Raw genomic sequence first — 25,323 nt, 5'->3', positions numbered from 1 at the left:
GTCTGTAAGCATAGTCAAAGATATTAGTTACATTTCATATGCTGCTTGAAGCATATGCATAATATGGCAAGGGATTGGGTTAGTTATCAAAAGATAATGTAGAACTCGTATACACTTTAAAGACCAATATTAAATATTTAGTCATAGCTCACAAAAATTGAGATTTAATTTTTGGAAGATCATCTTTGCTTTATACAATTTTACAGCAGTCAACTTAATTCCTACGGCATCTATTATACATTTCAACTGCACTAACTGCCTGTATTTCTGTAAGTCTTGTATTTCACATTTTATATCCCGCACCACAGTTGCCCCATCTGAAAATCATTAGCAAATAACTAGATAGGACATGAAATTATAGAAGTATTGGATCAGAACACTTCCATTTTTAACCTCATGGCCTATATGAGAAGGGAAATGGTATCACAGACAATACCTTGTAAACTGTTATAAATGCATCATATAAAGATTTCCTCAGGGAAATGTTAATGTTGTTGGCCTCAGGGGGTCTATGTATATGCTAATCAGCATTTTTTACAGAATATTTGTTTCAGATAGCATATTGTAGTGCAACTTAGTCAATGGGGTAGTAGGTGAACACTCTTGACTGTCAACCTCTTGAATATTGCCTCTGAGCTCAGATTTAATGCGTAGCATCCATGGGTCCACACCCTTTTAAAAAACACAGATATGATTACTTCTATTCCTGAGCAACTTGAATCAAAAAAAGATAAGAGCTCTTTTTAGAATCTCTCCTATAATACTGTATCTCCAAAAATTGACAAGATAAGAGCTAGCTAAATCAACCCAATAGAGGACAGTGTTATTTCACTTTGATCTCAGCTAAAATTACAGAATTCCACCAGAATAGCCAGAGGTTTTTCTATTGGCTCGACTTATGCCACTTAGGAGCAGAAGCTGACATAACTATGAGAGTCAAGGAAGTGGCTTAGTGCATCTGTGCTGCAGTGCAATAGACAAGAAAATAAAATATCACTTGGACCCCAGGGAGGGTGTTTTGTTTTCAAAAAAATTCAGCAAAGCTGACATGCTGTGAGGTAGCTTAGGTTAGATGTTTTAGGTTTGGGGCTGAAATACCTTTTCAAGATGTAGAGCTACCACCAACGTTCACTAGTTTAATATAGCAGGGTTCTGATTCATCATAGCATTATTCCAGTTTATTCTGGTCTAATACTACTAATTTCAAGTTATATTAACATAAAAACCAGATTTCAGAGTAGCAGCCGTGTTAGTCTGTATTTGCAAAAAGAAAAGGAGTACTTGGGGCACCTTAGAGACTAACCAATTTATTTGAGCATAAGCTTTCGTGAGCTACAGCTGTAAGGTCTCTAAGGTACCCCAAGTACTCCTTTTCTTTTTATAAAAACCAGAGTAAAGCAATGAGACTGCAGATGTGCTCTCCCTAAAATTAGAGTACATTCTTTCCTTACATAATTCCTCTTTAACATTGCATATAAACAATAAGGCTTCAAATATACTTAGAACTTGATTAGATCTCAAGAGGTTGACAGTCCATTTTCAGATACAGATCATATTTCAGTCCAGCTCTTATCAACAGACAATATTGAATTTATAGTTATTAGCATTCCATAGTACAGCCTTCTGTGTTCTAATTTACAAAATATTTTGCAATTATTCTAATACTATAAAGCAAATCTTTATATTGCTAGGTACAGTAATTGAATTCTTCATATAACAGGAGATCTGTGCCTACTGAAGCAGATAATGTGACTGTAGTTTGCCAAAATACTGAAAACTGGGGAAGATATAGTCTAATAGGATTTTGACTTCTGAGGCTCAACTTTGTGATAAGCACCAATACAGAAACTTGGATAAATTGGACATGGATCTGGGCTATTCAATACCAGTTTGTACTGAGTAGAAGGCAAGAGAGGGTGGAAGAATATGATGCTACAGGCTCCTCACATCCAGTAACTGAATGTCTCCAGTAACCTCCAATACGCTGATCTTTTCAAGTTGTTTAAATCGATGCTTGTACTCCAGGATGTGCACACCATTTATAGCAACCTTGTACTGATGAACATCACAGAAAATTAACAACTGAAAGCAAAAACAGGAACACAAGAGGTTTTCACTTAAGTTTTAATTTGATTAAAATGAAGACTCTGGTGGTCTAATTCAGCATCAGACAAACCTAGCTTCCGCTCCTAAGTCTAGGACCTTACTAAAAATAATTATATATTTTAGTTTAATATTAAAACTGCAAGGGAAAATGCAGCTTGGACATACAGAGCATAGTTTACTGAAAATATCACTTGCAACAGGTAAAGGCTAATTCAGGCACTTTCACTTGTTCAGAGGAGAAAGGGGGATTGAATAAAGTATTTTTTTCATAGCAGTAACATACTTTGAATCAATTTTAACTTTTATAGCTGCTTTTTTAGATTCAGTCCCAAACAGTTACTCACATTTAAGAAAGTTATTGTCCCTGAATCTTAACTCCTGCTAACTACATGAGATAAAAAGGCTATCATTTAACTATTTCCATTCATTAATACACAGGCATTGTTTGGTTTTTTAATCCTAATTGATGTAACCTTACCTCAAAGTACATTCCTGGGCTGAAAGGGAAATTAGTGACATCTTTTTCCTCTTCTCCCCAGCTATCACAAAGATAGGAATTTCTCACGAAAACTTTCGTTTTCATTCGGGGATTCAGATGCAGTGCAATATCCTTTGAGTCACTTGATTTTAGATTAACAGCAAAGCTGAAAAACATTTTAAGATTACCCTTAGCAAGAGACCGCACATACATCCCAGACAGAGTGCAGCACATTTAATGAAAAATTCAGCAAATAATATACAATAATTATCTTAGAGATACACTGAGTTGTGTTGCCTGATTCATAGATAGATTCATAGATATTAAGGTCAGAAGGGACCATTATGATCATCTAGTCTGATCTGCACAACGCAGGCCACAGAATCTCACCCACCCACTCCTGCAAAAAACCTCTCACCTATGTCTGAGCTATTGAAGTCCTCAAATCGTGGTTTAAAGACTTCAAGGAGCAGAGAATCCTCCAGCAAGTGATCGGTGCCCCATGCTACAGAGGAAGGCGAAAAACCTCCAGGGCCTCTTCCAGTCTGCCCTGGAGGAAAATTCCTTTCCGACCCCAAATATGGCGATCAGCTAAACCCTGAGCATATGGGCAAGATTCACCAGCCAGATACCCAGGAAAGAATTCTCTGTAGTAACTCAGATCCCACCCCATCACAGGCCATTGAGCCTGTTTACCATGAATATTTAAACATCAATTAATTGCCAAAATCATGTTATCCCATCATACCATCTCCTCCATAAACTTATCGAGTTTAATCTTGAAGCCAGATGGGTCTTTTGCCCCTACTGCTTCCTTTGGAAGGCTATTCCAAAACTTCACTCCTCTGATGGTTAAAAACCTTCGTCTAATTTCAAGTCTAAACTTCCCAATGACCAGTTTATATCCATTTGTTCTTGTGTCCACATAGGTACTGAGCTTAGATAATTCCTCTCCCTCTCCGGTATTTATCCCTCTGATATATTTATAGAGAGCAATTATATCTCCCCTGATTTAGGAGGTTAATAATATACTATCCAAATTAATGGGTTTTAGGCTTGCCAATTTGTTTGATTAGAAGACAAGGTTTTTGTTCCGAAGTAGGCTTTACAGAGGACCCTTGGGGGTATGACAGGAAGCTCACACTGAGACAAATATAGCCTTAAAGACTTTTTATTAAAATAAATGAAGTTTTAATTAAATGGTAAAATAATTAGAGTTACAAAGTTAAAATTGTATTACTGCTATTTAAAAGATACATATGGTATAATTAAGCTTTGATTAATATCCTTACACTCTTTTTTGATAACCTGGTGGTGAGCCTTTGGCAGTTCAGGTTCCTTAATTCTTGAGTGAGAGGTGCAAATCTTAGAAGAAGCTAGAGCTATCGAAGCTAACTTAGAGTTTATATAACTAACAAACTTAAAACCTAATAAAACTAAGAACAAAAGCTTAGGGAAACCAAGCTTAGCCTAGTCCCCTTGGAACTTAGAAAGTTTAAGAAAAAAAAGTACAGGCCTTCTAGCAAGGCCCTCTTTTATAGGGCACAGTGTCTGAACCCTCCTTTTATGCCCAAACTTTATTTTTTACCCACAAAAATGTAAGGGTACACTTACTCCATAGGCTCGTATGTTTGTACGTATTGATGACATGTACACACATATTAATTACATTAGATTATACACACGTTATTTTTGTTCTCCCGGTTATTTTGGTTCTTTCCTTGTGGTGTACCTCTTAAGTTTGAGGGTATAGACTTGGAAACCCCCTATGCCATTTTACCATTATCTATCTAGGTGAAAGATCCCAGACATAGATATGCCAACTTAGCTCAACATACAGGATATGGCCTGTAGGTCCCTTGCATTACAGCTGAACTTTCTTTAATATAAATCTATAAACCTATTACAATAAACCAAATCCTTAAACTATAAGAAAAGATATATATGCAAGCAAGCAGGTTAATCCTATAGGTTACAGCTGTTATGTTCATTAGGAACTTAGCAAGCATCAAAGCTGTTAAATCAAAAAATACCTACCTTGACATAAATCCTAGTTGGAAAGATTGCAAATCTAGTGCCTCGATCCAGCAAGAGTCACTACACCTGTACATAATTGTTTGCTGGATTGGACCCTTACATTTTTCTCTTAGATCAGTGTTCCTTTTTCCTGCTGCTCATCTTTTATTGTGGATCATTTTTAAAAGAGTACATATACTTGTCTTCTGTCATAGTGTCCATAGCATCACACGGAAAATTTGTTTCCTGTGACAGGAAGAATTGTTCAATGCTAAATCCAGCGGGCACATATGAGCGTCTTACATTGTTAGTAACATGATGCGTAGCATTGGTTTGATATTGTGTGTTATAAATTAAGGCTAAACTGAGACACTCCCAGTTTAGCTCCCTGTATTCATTCTCCATTCTGAAATACTCAGTTTGGTTAAAATATTCCATGCCTAATCCTAACACAAAAGGTGAGATTATTCACCTGGAGTTCTTCAAGATATGTATTCCTATGGGTGGTCCACTTAAGGTGTGCATGCACCTCCTGCACTTTTGATCAGAGATCATTGGTACCAGTGCCCATTAGGCTCATGTATGTGCCCTCCACGCAGCCTCAAGCCCCATACTAAGGATACACAGGACTGCATGGGTGAACCCCCCTAGTTCCTTCTCTACCACAAAGTTCAGCAGAGGAAACTCCGAAGCAATGGGGAAGGAGGGCTCACGTGCACCTGAAGTGGAGCACCCAAAGGGGGACACATCTTAAACACCAGTTACTACACAGCATAAGTAACCTCTCCTCCTTTGAGTAGTGTCCCTATGTCTGCTCCTCTGAAGGTGACTCCAGAGCAGTATTCCTGTAGGGAGAAGTGATCTTTGGAATAGAGTCTAATGCTGAAGACAAAACTGCATTGCCAACTGCAGCATCAACTCTAGAGGCATGAACCAAAGCACAGTAGTTTGAGAAAGTATGTACTGAGGTCCATGTTGCAGCTCTGCTAATTTCAGTAACTGGAACATTGAGCAATGCCATGGAAGTAGATTGCAACCTCATAGAATGGGCTAAAATTCTACAAGGAGACTGCATGTTGAGTCATAACATGAAATGATACACTCAGAGATCCATCTTGGAAGTCTGGGTGGAGACTGTGGATCCTTTGGATCTTTCTGCAATTGACACAAAAGGGGGGGACACTTTCTGAATGGTTTAGTTCTGTCCAAATACCTTCTGACATCCGGGGTGTGGAAGGCAGCTTCCTTCCTTGTCTGATGCAGTTTTGGGGTGCGGGGGGGAGAAACAAAACAGGAGATGAATGATCTGGTTGATAATATGAAATTCAGCCAACACTTCAGGTAAAAACTTAGGATGTGATCACAACAAGACCTTTTCCTTGAAGAACACTGTAAATGGGGAAAGGTGGTCTCTGCCATTAAAGCCCCCAGTTCTCCAACCCTCCTGGCAGAAGTGTTGGTCACCAAGAAAGCTATTTTCATTGATAGGTCAAGCAACGAACTTATAGTTAGTGGTTCAAAGCAGTGTTTCATAAGGCATAAGGACAAGGTTCAAGTCCCATATAGGAGTATGTTTTCTAATTTGTGGGAAAAGATTCGTCAGACCTCAGCAAGCAATCTTGACAGAGTGAACAAAAACCAAAAAGCCTTCGACCAGTAAATGAAAGGCTGTCATAGCCACCAAGTGTACCTTGAAAGAACTTTCTCCCAGCAGGCAGCTGACCCACCAGGAAATATCTGTACCTACTGTGGTCGGATCTGTGGCATCTCAGGACCCATATGTAAATCTGTGTTACCGATCATCCTCGAATTGAGGGATCGCCGATGAATGAATGACAGAACTCCTAGTAAGAGCTGATTTTTTAAAATTCCAACAGGTAGTGTAGGACAGTGAAAAGAAGAGCAGATACACCAGAAGTAATATCTCCTTCCCTTCTGAAGTTAAGTATGTTGCATGGACTCCTTTCTACTGTTTGACAGCACATGTTGAACGGGAAGTCTCTAACTCCAAGAACCATCAAGGAGCCATGCCTGGAGCTGCAGAACTTACAGCTTGGGATGAAGTGTCTGACCGACATCCTGCAATAACAGATGGGAACTGATTGGAAGTTGCCACAGTGGGTGAGAAGTAAACCAAATAAGACGAGGATAACAAACTTGTCTTGGCCAAGTTGGAGCAGACAAAATGTCCTTTTCTTTGTCCTGCTTGATCTTGTTGAGAACTTTCAAGAACAATGACACTAGTGGATAAGCACAAAGAAAGCCTTTGTTCATGAAATGAGGAAGGCATCTTGAGATTGATGATCAATACCCACTCTTGAGCAAAACTTCTTGCTCTTTTCTTTGGTTGCATTGGCAAGAAGTTCCACTTCTGGAAATCCCCAGGTTAGAAATATGCTGTTGAGGACTCATGAATCCAATTCCCACTCATAATTCTGGGAGAGATGCCTGCTGAGATCATCAGCCATGGTGTTCTATATACCCAGAAGGTGAGAAGCTGAGAAGAATATCTGGTGACCATGCACCAATTGCAGAGTTTTATTCCTTCAGCACAGAGTGAGGAGGTGTGTGCTCTCCACCCTGATTGATGTAGAACATGCAGGCCACATTGCCATGATCTTGATGGATTTGGCTTGGATCAGTGGCAGAAGTGGAAGCAAGCTGACTTCCCTCAACTTCAGAATGTTGACATGCGGAAGACTCTCTTGTGAAAACCATTTGCCCTGGATGATGCGAGTGCCAACATGCTCTCCCCATCCCAAAAGACATGAGTCTGAAATGATGATGGCAGTTGGAGCAGTTGGAAAGAAGAGAATTCCTGCACAGACTTTGAAGGTGTTCTTCCACCAACTGAGCAAGTCCAGAACCCAATGAGGAATGGAGACCTGTCTGTTGAGACTGCTTATTGGGTTGTCGACTGTCTTGAGCCATTCCTGAAAACACTGGAGAGTAATTTGGCATGCTGGATCATTAAGACGCATGCTGCCATATCACCCGACAGCTGAAGACAGTTCCTTGATGAAATCTTAGCAATAAGATTCTGTAGATTCACAAACCTGTCCACAGCTGTCACAACCTTGAGAGGCTCCTATGAAATCTGTTGAACCTGAATCAAAATGATCTTTTTGAGACTGATCTGGAGGCCGTAAAGGTGAAACAAGGACTTTGTCATTTGTACGGCCAATAGAACCTCCTGATTGGCTACTCAGGCTGATTCCTATCATCGAGTTAAGAGAAGACAGTTACGCCTAAAGGACACTCAGGAGCAACCACAACTGCCGGGGCCTTTGAGAATACCCTGGACACACAGGAGAGGCTAGAAGGGAGCACGTGGTATTTACATGGCTGACCTGTAAATCAAAGGAACCTCTTGTGAGGGGGTGAATTGCAATGTGGAAATGTGTGTCCTGAAGGTTGAGATATGCAAACCTATCCCTGGAATCTAGAGCGGGAATTATACCTGTAATGATCACCATCTTGAATTTCTGTTTTCTGCTAATATTGGCCTTCATCCCCCATTCTTTTTGGAGACTAGAAAGTACTTTGAATAAAACCCTTTTCCCCCTGTGCTGAAGTGGAACTGGTTCTACGGCTCCTATGCATAGGAAAGACGCAACTTCCTCACTCAGGAACTGATCATGAGATAGGTCCCTGAAGAGGGATGGGGAAGGAGGGCAGGAGGGAGGGAGGGAGGGAGGGAGGGAGGGACGGACGGACATGACCTTGATGGAATAACCCCAATGTTAAGACCTCCAAAACCCATATGTCAGATGTTATGTTCTCCCATGCAGACTGAAATTGGGAGAGGTAGTATTCAAAAGGGGTGAGGAGGATGGAATAATGCTGCAGTAAATCTCTGTGGAGTGAATGGTTCAGATTCTTGGCCAAACCATCAAAACTGATGCTTGGATGACAGGGTGGCTGGGATGAAGTAGCTATGGCAGCAGCAGTCTTCTTTTTTGAGTATTCAGGGCCTCTTGGCTGAGAGTTTCGGTGAACTACAGAAGCTAGAAAAATGAGCTGGGTGAGATCTCTGACGTCTGAGACTAGCTAAACATTTTGTTTGCAGGCGTATAGATCCCAGTGGATCTAAGAGTAGCCATCAAGTCTTTCAAGGTGCAAAGGCAGTAGTTGGTAGACTCCAAAAAACAATATGCGACCATCCAAAGGAAGGTCCTCAAGAGTATTATCTACAGTACCTCCATAGGGAAGCCTGACAACTGGAGCTATGTTGCTTGTTGCATCATGATCACAGTGGAAATGGACCATGCAGCAGTATCAGTTGCATCTATGGAGGCTTGCAATGAGGTTCTCACTAAGAGCTGACCCTCCTGGCTGATGGTCTTGAATTGCTCACAATGCACCTTTCATAGATATTCAGTAAAGGTGTTAAATTATTGTCGTTTAAATAGTCATAGCTTGACATAAGTGCCTGATTGGTTGTAAGGATTACTGCTCCGCAAACAAAGAGGTTGAGCTTCTTCTGGTCCTTATTGTAAGCAGATTTAGCACAGTGTTGGCTATCGCGCTCATTAACCTCTTCCACTATCAAAGTTTGATGAAGGATGAGATAATAAAAACTCAGTCTCTGGTTGGGATGTAGTATTTTTTTTTATAACCATGCTTTACAAGTGGGTGGTACTGTCACTGGAGTCTGCCAGATAGTCTTAGAGGGCTCCAATAAAACTTCATTGATTGGAAGGGCTACACATGTGGAATAAGTATGCAAACTGTCCAGGAATTTATTGTGGGAATCCTGGACCTCTTCTAAGGTGATTGGATGCATTTCATCAGCTCCTGGATCTGTCTGAAGTAATCTGCCATGGAAGGTGAGGTGTTACGACTGAAGCATCATGCACATGTGTAGAATAGGGCTGCACGAAGAACTGTACTTTCCATCATTTGTATTTGGTTGTTTGATAAGTTATGTCAACATGTTACACAACTGTGATGGTTTTGTAGAGCTGAACATAAATTTTAAACTGAACAGCCGTGGCCCTGAATATACACAGGGTGCAGATCTTAAACAATCACTTGTGAGAGTAGAACTCCACTTTAAGCTGACTCAGGAGCAGTGCTGATAGGCTCCTGAGAAAACGACATCCAGATCTCTTCAGATGGTCACCTTGAGGTAGGATTGAGGATCTGTGTCCTCTGGGCAGGTGCAGGTAAGGAAGAATCAGACTTGATGACAGAGTAACTCAGATATTAATAGGAGTAATGAACAATGACCGTATTACGTTACAATTTAATCTGCTACTAGAATGTAAGAGCACTGTGATTTACTGACCTGTTTGGGTTTTTATTCACTTCTCCTTTGATGACAACTGTCTGTCCAGGACGAAGTGCAGAATTAAGCCTTGCAATGTAAGGAACCACCTGAAAAGGCAACCGTGCTCAGAGTTATAGCCTGTGGCTTTAAATACACATTCTGATGACCCCCATTAGTCACCTCCCTGCTGACAGTCTCTGCTTTTGTATTTTTTTTAAGTAATCTGAACATGTCTACTTTTTCAAATTTTCCATGTCTTTTAATTAATTATTTTCACCCACCACTAGGATGATCTAAGTTATGGGTGGGAAGGCAAATAGGCATGTTCATTCCAGGATCCTTTATTTAGTGTTTATAATTAATTTTTAAAATCTTTTGGATAATCAATGGGTCTTTAAAATACTCCAGACAGATGGTACAAGTAGCTTCATCCAGGAGACTTTTCTCTGCAGCCATGGCTACTGCTGGACAATGCAACAGACTAAGTTTCACTTTCCTGAGCTAAGAAATTTGTCCTACCTGCAGTAGCAACTGGGTGTTTCCCTTCATGGAGTTGACTTGTGCTGTTTACTGAGTTGGAACAAGCCCATTGTTAACATTACAGCCCTGAAGTTGTGAAAAATGTACCAACAGCCCTCTGATTCTGCAATCAGCCCCCTGTGCTGGTGTGGAGGGTCCCGGAGGCTTCACATGGGCATCATCATCCACCTGAGATGATGAGCCTGCAGGTGCAGAGAGGGGGGTGTGTGTGTGTGTGTGTGTGTGTGTGTGTGAGTGAGTGAGAGGATTGATATTAAATTCACAGGCTAAAAACTTGTCTAAGCTGGAATCAGTGTTTCAAAGGCTTCTCTGGCTCAATTTAAAGGGACTTCAGTGCCAGCAGTGTTGCCAACTCTCATGATTTTATCACAAGTCTCATGATAGTTGACATATCTGTTAAAACCCCAGCTCCTGGAAGCATGTGATTAGGTGAGAATCTTGCAATTCCTCTCCATGCAGAGCTCTTACGCCTACAGCCCTCATGATGTACAGGAACTCCTTAATATACTATTATTCCTCCAGCAGTGTGGGCCCTGGCCATGTTCCACGCACAGGCTATTGGTGCTGATATCAAAATTAAGGATTTGTGCAAGTAAGATGAATGCACTGAGTGTAGTGTGTAGAATTCTTTCAGTAGAAGGTACTTCTCTGGGATGGGCACCATCCCATTGACAATCATTGATTTCAGGAGTGCGTCACAGGGTATTTCCTTTAAATCCATATTTCCTTGCTTTTAAGGGTTGGAGCTGTAGTGGGAATCTGCACTTGAGCAAGCTTATCTACCTTTTTGGTAAGTTTTTGTGCACAGGATTAAAATTTCACCCATTAATTCAGGCCATGTCTACACTAGCGAGCTTACAGCGGCTCAGAGGTACCCATACAGCTGCGCCACTGTAAGATGGCTTGTGTAGCCGCTCTGTGCTGACGGGAGAGAGCTCTTCCATCGACATATTAAAATCACCTCAACGAGTGGCAGTAGCTATGTCAGCGGGGGAAGCTTTCCCGCCAACATAGCGCTGTGCACACTGCCACTTAATTTTTTGGTTCAGTGGCAGTTCAATAAAAAACAAAATCGGTTTGGTCAAACCAAATTTTTCAGAATTTTCAGTGATTTGAAAAAGTCCATTCTGAATCTGTTCCACAGCAGGGGTTTAAACCTGAGTCTACCCCATCCCAGGAGAGTGCCCTTACCCACTGGGCTAAATGTTAAAAGGGGAGTGGGGGGACACCTACTCCTCTGGCCACTTTATGAATGGTCGAAACTCTTTGTGTCAAATTTGCAAATAGTTTCAGGTCAGGACTTGATTACAGTCTATAAGCACCTACATGGGGACCAATATTTAAAAATGGGCTCTTCAATCTCGCAGAGAAAGATATAAACACGATTCAATGGCTGGAAGTTGAAGCTAAACCAATTCAGATGTTTTAATATTTGCAATTTTCATATATAAAACAATACTTACAAGTTGTGAACCATCAGGCACTTCTCCCTACAAATAAATAAATAAAGTTAACTAGAACATCAAAGAATGGGAAGATCACATAACCACAGTATAGGCATACGTACATTTTCTGAGTTTATCTTTGTTATTCCTAAAGATGATGGCTGAGAGCCTTGTGAAGACTGCAGAGGAAAGATATTTAGAGATCACTGCTCACATGTAAAAGAATTCTGATTCTAAACTAAGTTTGTTAGAACTATACACGAAGATGTGTGGCTTTAGACTACTATGGAAATCCTGTGACTATGGTTAAAAGTTATTCAAAAGACTATCTAGTGAAACCACATTGTGCTGTCTAAAAGGATCTGGCTCTAGGTTGGACCCTCACTTGACAGGCCTGAGACCTGTCATTTTGTATTGCTTTGGAGTAACCCTTCAGGCAGATCCTCAATATAGTACTGATGGGATTTTTTGGAGGACACCACATTCAGCATTCCTAAATAGAATGAGGAAGACAATTCTGCAGGGCCTTTAAGGGATAGGATCCTAGAGGATCTTGGGATTTCAGTCATCTGGTTTTTTACATTACATAATTCACATGGCGTGTAACTTGAATCTTGAATTTAAATGTTGCTAAATGTGAACAAGCTTTGGCCTAGCCACTTTCATATCAGCTCATAACCTCAACCTGTTTGGTTCAGGGCAACCCTCGCCGTTCTTCATTCATAAGCTAGCAGAACTGTCCCCCCCAAGGAAAACAGAAAGTAGAGAAAATGAAACAACTTTGTGGTCAGCCTCAAAACAGCAACAGAGAAACTATAAAGATACAAAAACAGAAAACCTGTGATTACACGATCATTTTCTTCTACGATTAAGAAAACTTATGTGTTTTTCTCTTTGTATTGCACTTGGAGGCAGAGGTCAAAATGTTCAACACTTGCTGGCCCCAAAACTACACCCAGAATCAGTCTTCCAAAACTGAAACATTCAACTTCAGGTTAACATTTAATCCAGGCATTTAGATGTTGAGGGCCACATAAGTACCCAGATATAGAGCTACATACATGCTGCATATATAAAAGAGCTTGGTGGACACCTCTTCAGAGCTCAGTTGCTGTTTCTTTCATATACAAAAGAATCTGCCTCTCTTCAATACAGTTATTACCCTGGTGACCTGAGTCAGGCTAGAGGTTTGGTAGAAAACAAGGAAGATTTAAGCTGTGATTAGCAGGTAGAAATCCAGGGAGCTTTCACAAAGGAAAAAAAATACTTCTGCCTGAGTTTCTGAGGACTTTTACTTCTTAGGCAGATAAAAGGAATGAGTCAGAGTTTGGTATGGAAGGGGAGAGAACTATTGTCCTACCTAACTGCATTTCTGGGCTGTTCCCCTACCCCTTGTGCTGTGCTGCCTTGTTGCACTCACTAGCCACTGTCTGCACTGGTGTGAAGAGGGGCACTTCCCTTGCTGTTTTGCTGGCAATCCCCATGCTGCTGTCTACTGCAGCAAGCTTAATCTCCTCATGCTAGGACAAAGAACAGGGAAGCTGTTGCAGTGGACCTGGCTGCTTCACAAGGGCCTCATTTGACTGACAGCCCAGAAGGCTGAGCTTCACCTCCAGAATAGTAAGGGAGGGATGGGGAGACCCTCACCTGCCCCTTCATACCTGAAGAGTCTGTGGGGTTTTGCATGTCTCCCCGGTGTAATAAATAGAAGTCTTGTCTTCTATACAGGGTTGTGCAGGAGAGAGACCGACTGAGCAGTTCCCTCCCATTGGTTCACCTTCAACAGATTTGGCAGTTTGTCTGAATCAATTAGGAGAAAGCACTGTGCTGCTCCATATCATCTCAAAGCATTGAAGCCCAGCCAGTGGGTGACTCAAAGCTCAAAAAGGTACATTCACCATCTAATCAGCCAATTTAGAGTTTGTTTTGGTTGATAAAGTAAGGTCACATATACAAGTAAACACTCTGTAAAGAGTTCTAGCTCTGTCTTAGTGCAAGTGTTTGGAAGTAGATTATTCTGGGAAAGATGCTCCAGGGATCATTTTGAAGCACAAGCAGCTGAAAATTCTGGTCTTTGTCTCCAAGGCGGGTAAATTACACATGCCTATTTCTGCATCCAATCTGTTTTTCATATTAACTGTGATATAAGTTTGTAGGCTGGGCTTCCCTCCCCAACACAGAAAATTCAAATCCAAAATAGAAAAAAAGACATTCCAACACTGAGCAGAGGAATGATTAGCTGTAGCTCTAGACAAGGCTCAGAGTTGTACAATATAACCTTGTTTATCTGACATTTAAGGAACAAAACATTCAGATAATATTTTGGGGGGATGAATAGGGGAAGAAATCATTATACTGGATATGTCAGGAGACATTACTGTACTTCTATATTGAAGTTAATATAGATTTTATTTCTGTGTTACTTCATTTTCACTGTTGATATCTTACTTCAGTACAGCACAATGTGAAGTAGAAAGACATAAGGAAAAGCAACCCAAAATTAGCTATCCAATTCAGCAACTTACATTATTAGAAACAAACGTTATAGTCTGAATCTGTACTTTCCCATATATCCCCAGTGTATCTATTCTTTCCAGGTTAACTCTGTGGTTGTACAGCAGCAAATGTTTTTCATTTACAGACACCTAAAGAAGCAGAAAAAGGCAGAAATGTACTGATATCTGAAATAGTATTTATATACTCAACAGAAGATCACTACTAAACCTTTACATTTCTCTCAATTTTAGTCAGTCGTGTTTTGTTTTAGCTTCTTGCTTTGGAACATGCCTTTGACAACAAAGAATTTAGGTTTAAATTCATTTTCTTTTCCTTCACATTTTGAAATTGAAATAGTGAACATGATGGGTAATATAATAATCATGGTTAAGTTGCATAAAGTCTATTGACTGTTTTGGGGTCTGATTTTCTTGGTTTACCTTGTAATCGCTGACTTCATTTCTTTTTCTTAATATGTTATGTTTAAATATTCCCTTCTCCCCACCCACCCACCCACAAACACTTCCGCTTCTATATTAGCACCACACCACAATGACCCTACCACACAACCTCACTAGTGTTACTTGAAATGAATATGGTAATCTATTTCTTTAACTCAAGAACTACAACGTAGTCCTCAAGTAGTGTGGAGAAAGCTGTACTCCAGCCACTCTAAAAAGCCCTGGAGAGAAATCAATCAAGAGAAGACTAGATGGACTAACCAGGAATTAAACAGCTATGGAGACAGAGATATTGCCATCTTCCTCCTCCAGAACAAGGTTAAAGTACACCATGGTTTATGGGGTTTGGTAGAGAAACAGAAATACTTGCCTAGTTATGTTTCTTTACAATAGTGTGGAATATTTAATGGCATTCAATAACAAAGATAAATTTACTGCACATTTATACTTTGGTTTTGATATTTCATCTCTCATCATATTTTGATTCTCTCAGCACATCACCATTTGATGGCATATGGACTATAGACTTATTTAGAGCCAGGGCTTTGGAGCCGTACTCCGGCTCCGCTCCAGCTCCAGGCAAAAACCTGCAGCTCCCACTGCTCCGGAGCTGCTCCGCGGGCTCCGCTCCAATGCCCTGTTTAGAGCTACACTTGTCTTATCTCAATCTGACAGAGCTGGACAGATATTTGTTTCTCTTTAGTATTTCCTCTGACTGATGCAGAGAGCATTGTCCAGCACTCTTCTGTGTGCAGGAAGGCTGCTGTGCTCAGGAGAAGCCCTTTTGCACATGGGAAAGGGGAGGGTTTGTGTAACAGCTCATATAATCCGGAAGATATTTGCTCCCTCAACACACAACTTTCCAGGTACAAGTATATGAAAGTAAAGGCATACATTACTCCACAGTGCCCGCCTTTCAGGGAAAGCCTATAGTTTCTCTTTGTAATTAAACTGTACATAACAGTAAACAATACTGACACTGATGCTTCCAAATAAGTTTGCGTTTATGGCATGACAAGTGGCTAAATATTCACCTTCCTTAGGTACTCACCTGGAATTTATCCTTCAAAACCATAAAGACAATCTTAAATGGCTTTCCTTTTTGAAAAGGCATCTCATAAGTGATCTCCTCCCAACCCCATCTTTCTTTTTCCAGAGTGTTACAGATTATGGAACCCGATTTTTTGAAGCGGGGATTGAAGTGAAAGGCCACATCAGCACGAGGTTTTATGCTACTGCCACATTGGAAGTCCACCTGGAACCTGACCACAAATTAAAACCCACATTCAGTTCAGCTCATCCAGAAGTGATCTCTCAACAGATTCATATATCTAATTACATTTTGGTTGTTAATACAAAAACTTTGCATTAAACCTAGTTATGGTGATTACAAAACAGTTAGAAGTAAAAAACTGAAGTGTTACATATATAATACTAATTTATATCTAACCAAAAATGGGAAGATTTTTAAAGTCACAATGGACAGTTATGCTCCCAGCTCCCACTGAAAATGAATGGGAGTTGGGTGCCTTACTCTCATGGTGTTTTCAAAAATCTTCCCCTTAATCTATTACTGAGAACTAGAATAACTTATAAGCATTTCTCAGGTGCTAATCACCATAACATCTGAGCACTTCATACACTTTAATAAATTAATCCTCATTACCCCTCTAAATAATCCTCATTCCCATTTTAAAGATGGAAAAATAAATTAAATGATCAAATTCACACAGGAAACTTGTGGAAGAACAGGTAATAGAACCTAGATCTCAATTCCCTATCCTGAACCTTAGCCACCAGATCATGCATCCTCCCTGCCATTTGAAGCCTGATTCTTCCAGGTGACAACACTTTTATTATTTCAGATACTGCCCTTAGAGAGAAAAGGTTTCTGGATCATAAGAAGTTGAATAAGATCAAAAACGGGAGGAAACAAAGGGAGCCAAGCGACAAGACAAAAAAGTGGGCAGAGGCCAGGGAGCAAGGTGCGGAGTTACTTATTCTCTTTAAATTTCACCTTGAAACCTTTATTTACTCCTTAGCTTCCTATTAACACACACACAAATTCAGCATTGTGTGACACTACTGTATATATTCAGAGCATTTTATAAATCAACATATTTTATAAGTGTCTATGGTGGCAGTTCTCAGTTTTTAAATATAAATTAAAGATTTAAGGATTGTGTCACTTTGAAATATAATGTTAATTACTTTTTCAAAACTGAAAAATGTTTGTTATTGAGGCTGTGGGTTTGTTTCCAAAGATCTCAGCCATTTTCAGTCACACAACTTGGGATCTCATCCAATGTCCATTACAGTAATGAGCCTCTCCACTGACAGAAGCAGGATCAGGTTTATAATGCCCCAATTTTATGATAGAAAAATTAAAACATTTCCAGTGAATGTGTATCCCACAAGCTATGAAAAGGTGTTTAGTTGGGTTTTGATCAGCTTGCCTCCTCAAAGGCTCATTCACAATATAACCTCCTAAAAGTCATGTGGCTTTAGACATTACCTGTCGGAATCATCCGGAACACTTCCCTGTATTACAACTAGTTCTCCAGGAAGAAGACCACTAAGGATTGTCCCAGTGTATGGAATAACCTATGAGAAGGAGGGGAAAATAGAATAAATTCAAAACAACATTTGGGGATGTTTAGGTCAAAAAGAACAATGAAAACAAAACCAATATAGCAAAATTCCCAGTTTTATCTAATGATTTGGAGAGCAAGATTTTCTAAATAACCAACATAACAAGAAAGATGGCCAAACTGCCTAAAAAACAACATGGTTTAAAGGGGGAGTGAAGGCAACTATACAAAATAAAATAAAAAAAATAATAAATGTAAGAAAGGGAAAGTTGATAGTAATGGACATAAAACAGAATCTAGGAATTATAGAAAATTGATAAGGGAAGCAAAGAGACACAAGGAAAAATATATGGCCCGCAGAGTTAAGGACAATAAGAAAAAGGTTTTTTAAGTATATTAAGAACAAAAAAAATCATGACAATAGTATTAGTCCATTACTAAATGGAAATGGTAGAATTATCAGTAATAATGCAAAAATGGCAGAAGTGTTAAATAAACATTTCTGTTCTGCATTTGGGAAAAAAAACAAATGATGCGACAAAAATGATTAGGGATATGGAACGGCTTCCGTATGAGGAGAGATTAATAAGACTGGTATTTTTCAGCTTGGAAAAGAGATGGCTAAGGGGACATATGATTGAGATCTATAAAATCATAACTGGTGAAGTAGACAAGGAAGTGTTGTCTACTACTTCTCATAGCACAAGAACTAGCGGTCACCAAATGAAATTAATAGGGAGCAGGTTTAAAACAAATAAAAGGAGGTATTTCTTCACATAACGCACAGTCAACCTGTGGAACTTCTTGCCAGAGGATGTTGTGAAAGCCAAGACCATAACAGGGTTCAAAAAACAACTAAATAAATTCACGGAGGATAGGTCCATCAGTGGCTATTAGCCAGGATGGCCAGGAATGGTGTCCCTAGCCTCTGTTTGCCAGAAGCTGGGAATGAGTGACAGGGGATGGATCACTTGAGGATAACCTGTTCTGTTCATTCCCTCTGGGGCACCTGGCACTGCCCACTGTCAGAAGACAGGATACTGGGCTACAGGGACCTTTGGTCTGACCTAGTAGGGCCATTCTTATGATGTAGTCATTTCATATGCTAACACTTTCCATTCTATTAGTATCTCAGGAGGGTGTTAAATAGCAGCTACTAAAAGTCAGACATTTTTAAAACAGCAGGTCCAGATAATTTGACCTAAGAATTTTAAAAGAGCTAGATGAAGAGCTCACTGGACTGCTAGTCTTAGCACACTAGGAAAGTTCCAGAAGATTGGATAAAAAGCTAATGTTGTGCCAATTTTTAAAAGGGTAAACAGGATAACCAGATAATTATAGGCCTCTCAGCCTGACATCCATCCTGGGCATGATAAAGGGGCAGCTGATATGGAATTAAAGGAAGGTAATATAATTAATGACAATCAACATGCGTTTATGGAAAGTAGATCCTGTCAACTAATTTATTTATTTTTTATTATTGGATTACAAGTTTGGTTGATAAAAGGTGTTGATGTAATATAATTAGACTTCTGTAAGGCATTTGACTTGGTATTGCATGACATGATTAAAAAACTAGAACAATATACAATTAATATGGTATACACTAAAAATTAAAAACTGGCTAAGTGATTGGTTTCAAAATGTAACTGTAAATGGGGAATTATCAAGTGGGTGTGTTTCTAGTGGGTTTCCAAAGGAATTGGTTCTTGGCCCTGTGCTATTTAACATTTCTATCAATGATCTGGAAGAAAACATAGTATCACTGATAAAGTTGGTAGATGACACTAATTGGAGAAGTGGTGATAACAAGAGGACAAGTCACAGATATACAGCTATCTGGCTCGCTTGGTTGGCTGGGCGCAAGTGCATCTCAGAGTCACACACACACAGCTCCCTGTCCCAGTCTTGTCCAAACTATCCCAATTCTCCCACCACACTTTCTCTTCATCAGATCTGTCCCTCCCACACATTTTTCCCAGCTTCCCACTGATTCCCATTTCCAGTCTCTACTCCCAGATTCTTATCTAATCTGAGTCTCCCCCTCCCATACCTACCGGCTCCCAGTCCCCTCCTAAGTCCCAGTGTCCCTACTCAAACAGTCCCAGTCCCTCCTCCCGCAACTCCCATTCCCAGTTTCCTGCTCCTCTTCATCAGCCTCCAGTCCCAGTTTCTGACCCTGACCCCTTCTGGTTTCTTGTCCCAATCTACTCTCCCTGCCACTCCACAGGTCCAGATCTTGTCCTTGTCTTGAATTATGCAGCTTCCTCCTCTATTCTGCCTGGGCCCAGCAGCGGGGTCATTGAGAGCACAGGAGAGACAGGCTCCTTGCTCTCAGTTCATGTGCCCGTCCTTTCATAGCCCATAGCCGCAACTGCAAGTAAAGTCCAGATAAGCCCTGGACTGGAGCATGCTCCATATGGACAGAAATTTCTGGAAATGTAGCAGTTAATATCTAAGAAGTCTATTGAGCACGTTCAATTTGAGATTTTTCAGAGACTCATAACTTGGCCAAATTTGAGCAGATTTTCACGGGGAAGGCAAAAGGCACATCAATTACACAAAAGCTACCCCTTAACCCCCCACCAAATTTCACGTTCCTGCTCCAAAGCATGGACTTTCAAAGAAAACAGGATGGCCACTGACACATCCTTGAACATCAAACATTCCAGTATTTCCGCAACAGCGTGGACCTGCTCCTGCCTGCATGCCCTTGCATACATGATGATACTGGACAAAACTATGCAGGACAGGGATAAACTTTTCCAAAATCAGGACAGTCCGGCTTAAAACCGGACAAATGGCCTGGCTAAAAGAAAAGGTCACCAGAATTTTTTAACAAGGGCAAAATAAAACTTTTTACTAGCCTCATTTTTGGAAACAACTCAACCATTTTGGCTGAAATTTTCTAGAAAACGTCAACCCGACTTAGACACCTAGCAAGGAAAATTTTACCCCAGTCAACGTATGACAAAGTTATAAGCAACTGAAGACAGTGTCTTCTACTGAGAAGTGTCGGGCAACCTTCATAATAGGCAGTGCTACCAGCTTTGCCTGTAATATAGGCTCATATGTATTTTTATTGGAGAGTGCTATTCCCTTCATAGTTAAGTTTGAAACTAGCTTCCCATTCAACTTCTTCCGTTACATAACCAAAATCAAACCGATACATTAATACATCTTCTGCAAGAACAAGGTTGTGAAACCCACACAAACCTAGAACTACAAAATAATAAAGAATAACACAATGCTGGGTTCAGCCCCGAAAAAGAACATGGAAATTATGAAGAAGAATGGGGAAGATACATGTAGTTGTTCTGCATGCCAAAAAGCCCAATTCTGTCTCCTAAAAAGGGTATAGCTAAGTGCTCCACCTGATTTAAGTCTCACATTTCCACTGAGATGGGGCAATGCTGACACAGCACAATGATAAGACTTGTGATACTCCAAATTTATGAGTGCTCTCTCCTTTTTGGATACACTCTACTTTAACTTTGAAGATACACACAGCTCCAAGTCCCCTACCCCTGTTAACAGGAACTGTACTGAAAGCAGCAGGTGTTCTTCTCATATACAGAAGAAATTTGGAGATTTCTCAATATTCCTATCACCACACAAACAACACACAGTTCTGACTAGCTGACATGTAAGAGCAAAGTCCCTTGGGGTAAAGCTGCTCAGTGTTCTCAGGGAGAAGCTGTTTACACAATGGGGAATTACCGGGTTATGGATTGTCTTCTGCAGTTGGTCCAAGGGCATCGTCTTCCCTCCTTCAGCCAAGTCTGTTGGCTAGGTGTGACCAGCGATGGATTTTGAATATAGTTAAATTTCTCACTGTTTTGTTGGCATTGAAGAAAGGATACCTTTGAAAAACCAAAATTAAGTTTTAATTAAAAAAACTGAATGAAGTCATCCTTGTTCAGCCTTCAAAATATTAAATCTTCTTCATGCTTTTTGACATACTATTTTTAACAAGAATTTGCTTGCTTAATTTTACAGTTTCTACAAGATATGAAAATTAAGTGCTTAGTTGTCCCATTACCCCTTACCATAGGGCAGTGTGTACATAGCTACAAAGCTTGCTTGAGAACTCTGGGAATGATTGGTTCTCAATAGAAATAATCTCTCCCACAGCTCCCCACTGTGCCTGGAAGTGTGGACAATGCACAGTCCTTAAGCATGGTCCACCATTCTCCTTTCTACACAGCTGTCTAGATCTTCTTGTTAGCATGGAAATTGTGGGAGAAGAATGGAGTCACAGTCCCACAGAGGAGCTGAGAAGGAATGGTCCCTGCACCCAAGGACCGCAGTTGTTCCTGGTCCTTATGTGGAAGTGCAAGATGGGAAGGCTCTTTACACGTTCCTACTTCCTACACAAGAGTCAGGCAAAATCTGGTCTGAAATAAGCAAGAGAGCAATTTTATTTTCTTCTTTTGCTAATTCCTAAATCTCCTGAGGGAGTCTGTAGGCTGACCGTTGCTTTCTCCTGACCAATCAAAAGGCCATGGGTTCTCTTACCTCTGCTAATGTGGTGAAAAGACTAGGAAAAACTACAACTAAGATGCAAAGTTTCTGTTTTCTATGTCCTTCAGCATATACAATCCCAGATATCAATGAACATCTCAAGGACAGTACTGACAGAGTCACTGAACAGATAGCACTGGACAGCAATGAAACCACAGCTTCTTAGTGTATCTTGTACTCAGCAACCCCGCCCTTCTTCGGAAGGGCATCCCACAGTGACCAGAATGTAATACCCAAATGTAAACCAATAAACAATAATATTATTTATAGCATTCTATTATGCAAACAAAGGCAATTTCATTTAAGCAGACTTAGTGGGGCCTATGTTTGCTGTATTACTGCCTGATATTTGTTACAATATATTTGACCAATCAGAACAAAGTCAACTATTGTACTCATGCATCATGATTTATTTACTTCAGTCTCTCAGTGGAGGTGTGGCCTATTGTAACTTTTTTTATTATATTTTAATTTTTTCTATATTCTATTATTATGTGGCAACAAAACACTTAGTTCTTCTATCACGTTTTTCACCCATTAATCTCAAAGCACTTTACAAAGAAAGGCAAATATCATTTGTCTCATCTTAGAGATGGGGAAACAGAGGCACAGAAGAGATATGATATTCCCAGTACAGAGAAGGCTAGTAGAAGAGCCAGAAATGGAACCCAGATCTTATGACTCTTAATTTGGTAGCCTATTCACTTGACCATGCTGCTGCTTCCCATGACCTGAGACAGCAATCTAGACTTCATTAAAAAAGAGGACTCTGGGACTATAGAAAATGAACAAGCTTGAGAATTCTGTGGCACATGTACAAACTGGCATAGCTATCTGATATTAAGTGTCTCAGCCTGTGGTGCATTTGAAATCTTGGCAGTGTTGCTGGATGCCTTGGACAGTGTGGCAATTTCATATCAAGAAAGTGGGGCATAATATGGAGAGAAAGTTGGAATGTAGGTATTTCTGTATTTCTGGAATGAGGGAATGATATATAATTGCTGGGTTCTGCATATGGGCGGGGATTCACTGATAGAAATGCACAGCAGATGCCCAAGTTCCTCCCTCTGTCAACAGAGAGAAAATTACTTGCAATATTCATTAAGCTAAAGCACCAATACTGAAACTGGTGACCTGCATTATTTCTATTTCTAAATGAGGAGCAGGACTGAAGTTAGGGTTTTCTGGTAAACACATTTGGTTTTTCTGCTCCAAAATGAAAAAAAAAATTGCAATAACCTTCAATGTCACAATGATGTAATAAATATCTCACTAACTCCAAAATATTCCTGGTAATAAACACCAAATAGGCAAATAATCCTGCCATTTGTTATAGTCAGTCAGATTATCATTCTCCATGAGCTTTAAGAATTACTTTAAGAGATGTGGTCAGGTCAATTTAAACGCAAACCACAGATATTGTAAAAAAACAAGTTTTACATAAAAATAATAGTAAGAGAAATATCCCCTTTTTTAAAAAAAGCAGTGCAGTAAAATTGTTACTTTTGATATAAAGGTTCCCGCTGTAATGTCTGTTTCCCAAACTTTGCAAGATTGTGCTAGTACATCAGAACTAGAAAGTGAAGACAGACTGTATAAAGTGAAATTGACTCATTCGAGAAAAACCTAAACAGTAAACAAAATAAGACTAGTGTAAAATAAATTTGTTTTTAAAGGTTTCAATTTTAATAATCAGAGGAGTTTTTAACAACACAAGTAAAAGCATATTTTTAAAATATGATTTTAACCTTGCAGGGTCCTTTTAATTTTCTAGTTCTTATTTCTTTTGTATGCTCCCCTCAATGGAGTCAACCCTTTTTTCTGCATCCAAACACATCTGCGTTTTTAAAATTTCAACAGTTTTTTTTTCCCCTGACAGGACACTGTCACTCTGTTTAAATCATATTTAATTTATATTTAACTTACCTTTGTAAAGAATAACCTCTTCAAAGCTTCAGACTGAAATCTTACTGTAAATCAAATGTATCTGTTTCCATTTTGATCAGTTGTGGGTTAATTTAGCTAGTTACTCTGTTTGCACAGCAAAAATGGTTCCTCCACTTCTATTTCCTGGTTCTCATGCACCAACACGATGACATCACCACATGTACACTGCTCAGAAAGCCTCCTCCCCCAGGGTTTCCTTAAAGAACCAGTGTGTGTCACAGTTCGCTCGCTGATACATAGCTTTGTTTTCAGCTGTTCTGTTTCCACCACATGTGGATTACTGTTTCAGACTGTCTTTTGAAACAAATTGCTTTATTCTTTTTATACTTTATTTTCTTTTCATGCACTTTAAAATAGTTGTTTGAATTTAGTCATGGTGAATGAATGAAATTCTTTCTTAAGCTGGATGCTCGCTCTCAGTGCTAGCATCATGGCCCCCGACCATGGCAGCCGGTTGGTATAGGGTGGGGAACTTAAAATCAGCCCCATAATTGTCTTCCGCTCCATTGCTTCCAAAAAATTATCAGGAGGCCTGTCAGGAGGATACAGATTTTGCATGACACTAGTGCCTGCAGCCTTGTCTTTCCAACTCACCACTGAACTGTTTACAGTTAACAGACAGTTGTCTGCAGATGCTCTCCCACGCCACCTAGGACCGCCATGGAGTCTGCTGGGCAGGCAGCCAGGTGACCTCTCTTCAGCTGGAGAATGAGAAGGCCTCAGCTTCAGTAGGACAAGGTAAAGAGGCCCCAATATTGGCCCTAGAGCCTAGACTCTCTACCCTCCAGGTTCCTATCACAAACCCCATCCAAGTAACCCAGGCACCCCTCTGAAGTCCCAGCACAGCCTCCCAAAGCAAACTCAGCAATGTGTGACAGCTTCTTTCCTGTCCCTTAAGTAGTCCTAGCTTTTTCATTACTGTTCTCGTTCTCCTTACTTCCCAGCCCCATCACATCCACTCCAAGTGCCTGCTTATTTTTGGGAGTGGTTTATATATGTAGAATTGGGATTTGTTGAGTACCATCATGCAGCTGGTACCCTTTGGGAGACTTCTTTCACACCTGTCTCTCCAGCTAGCCGTGATTATGGGGTGCTGTTTGGTGCTTAGTTTCCTCCTAGTGCTCCTTTTAATACACAGGGAGACAAGTGAAAACGCTGAGTCTCAGAGAGAAAACCTCACCCTACGGGGAGCCTGGTCAGGGCCCGCAGCTCCTGGCACAAGGTGGGATTTCCTCCATTTCCCGCTTCCAGATTAGCTGCAGGAAGCCAGACATCTTGCAGACATCTGCTACATTGTGAGAGTAATGCAGCAGGATCACATCCTGTTCCAGATTGTCTCTGCCAGCTCTCAGAATCTGCTGTTAACCTGCGACCCTACTTCCTTCTGCAGCCTGGGTATGGAATTGATGACTGGTGAGCACAGTCTGTTTCCACTGCATTGCCATGG

The 25,323-nt window shown here is 40.3% G+C and overlaps 1 protein-coding gene across 2 annotated transcripts; it reads right to left on the bottom strand.

Moving 5' to 3' along the window:
- Positions 1 to 148: 148 nt before the first annotated feature.
- LGALS8 (galectin 8) lies at positions 149 to 24,010 on the bottom strand. Of its 2 annotated transcripts, XM_027831141.3 has the most exons (10): positions 23,856 to 24,010; positions 21,126 to 21,268; positions 17,330 to 17,418; positions 15,866 to 16,076; positions 14,383 to 14,502; positions 11,980 to 12,036; positions 11,876 to 11,902; positions 9,891 to 9,979; positions 2,585 to 2,750; positions 149 to 2,082 (listed from the first exon to the last, which is right to left on the bottom strand). In XM_027831141.3, exons 2-10 carry the CDS (start codon positions 21,162 to 21,164, stop codon positions 1,933 to 1,935), a joined length of 948 nt encoding a protein of 315 aa, XP_027686942.1. In that variant the 5' UTR covers positions 21,165 to 21,268; positions 23,856 to 24,010; the 3' UTR covers positions 149 to 1,932. The 2 variants fall into 2 exon arrangements, with proteins under 2 accessions (XP_027686942.1, XP_027686943.1); XM_027831142.3 differs by lacking the exon at positions 11,980 to 12,036.
- Between the last annotated feature and the right edge of the window lie 1,313 nt (positions 24,011 to 25,323).

The sequence above is a fragment of the Chelonia mydas genome, chromosome 3 (genome assembly GCF_015237465.2).
Source record: "Chelonia mydas isolate rCheMyd1 chromosome 3, rCheMyd1.pri.v2, whole genome shotgun sequence".
Classification (NCBI taxonomy): Eukaryota; Metazoa; Chordata; order Testudines; family Cheloniidae; genus Chelonia; species Chelonia mydas.
The sequence above is the reverse complement of the archived record's forward strand: the minus strand, read 5'-3'. Positions and strand labels throughout refer to the sequence as shown.

Coding starts and splice junctions, on each gene's coding strand:
- LGALS8 (XM_027831141.3), bottom strand. CDS start 21,164: ATGCCCTTGGACCAACTGCAGAAGACAATCCATAACCCG. Junction 17,419..21,125: donor AGAAGACAATCCATAACCCG/GTAATTCCCCAT, acceptor TCCTTCTCATAG/GTTATTCCATACACTGGGAC. Junction 12,037..14,382: donor TAACGTTTGTTTCTAATAAT/GTAAGTTGCTGA, acceptor TTTCCTCTGCAG/TCTTCACAAGGCTCTCAGCC.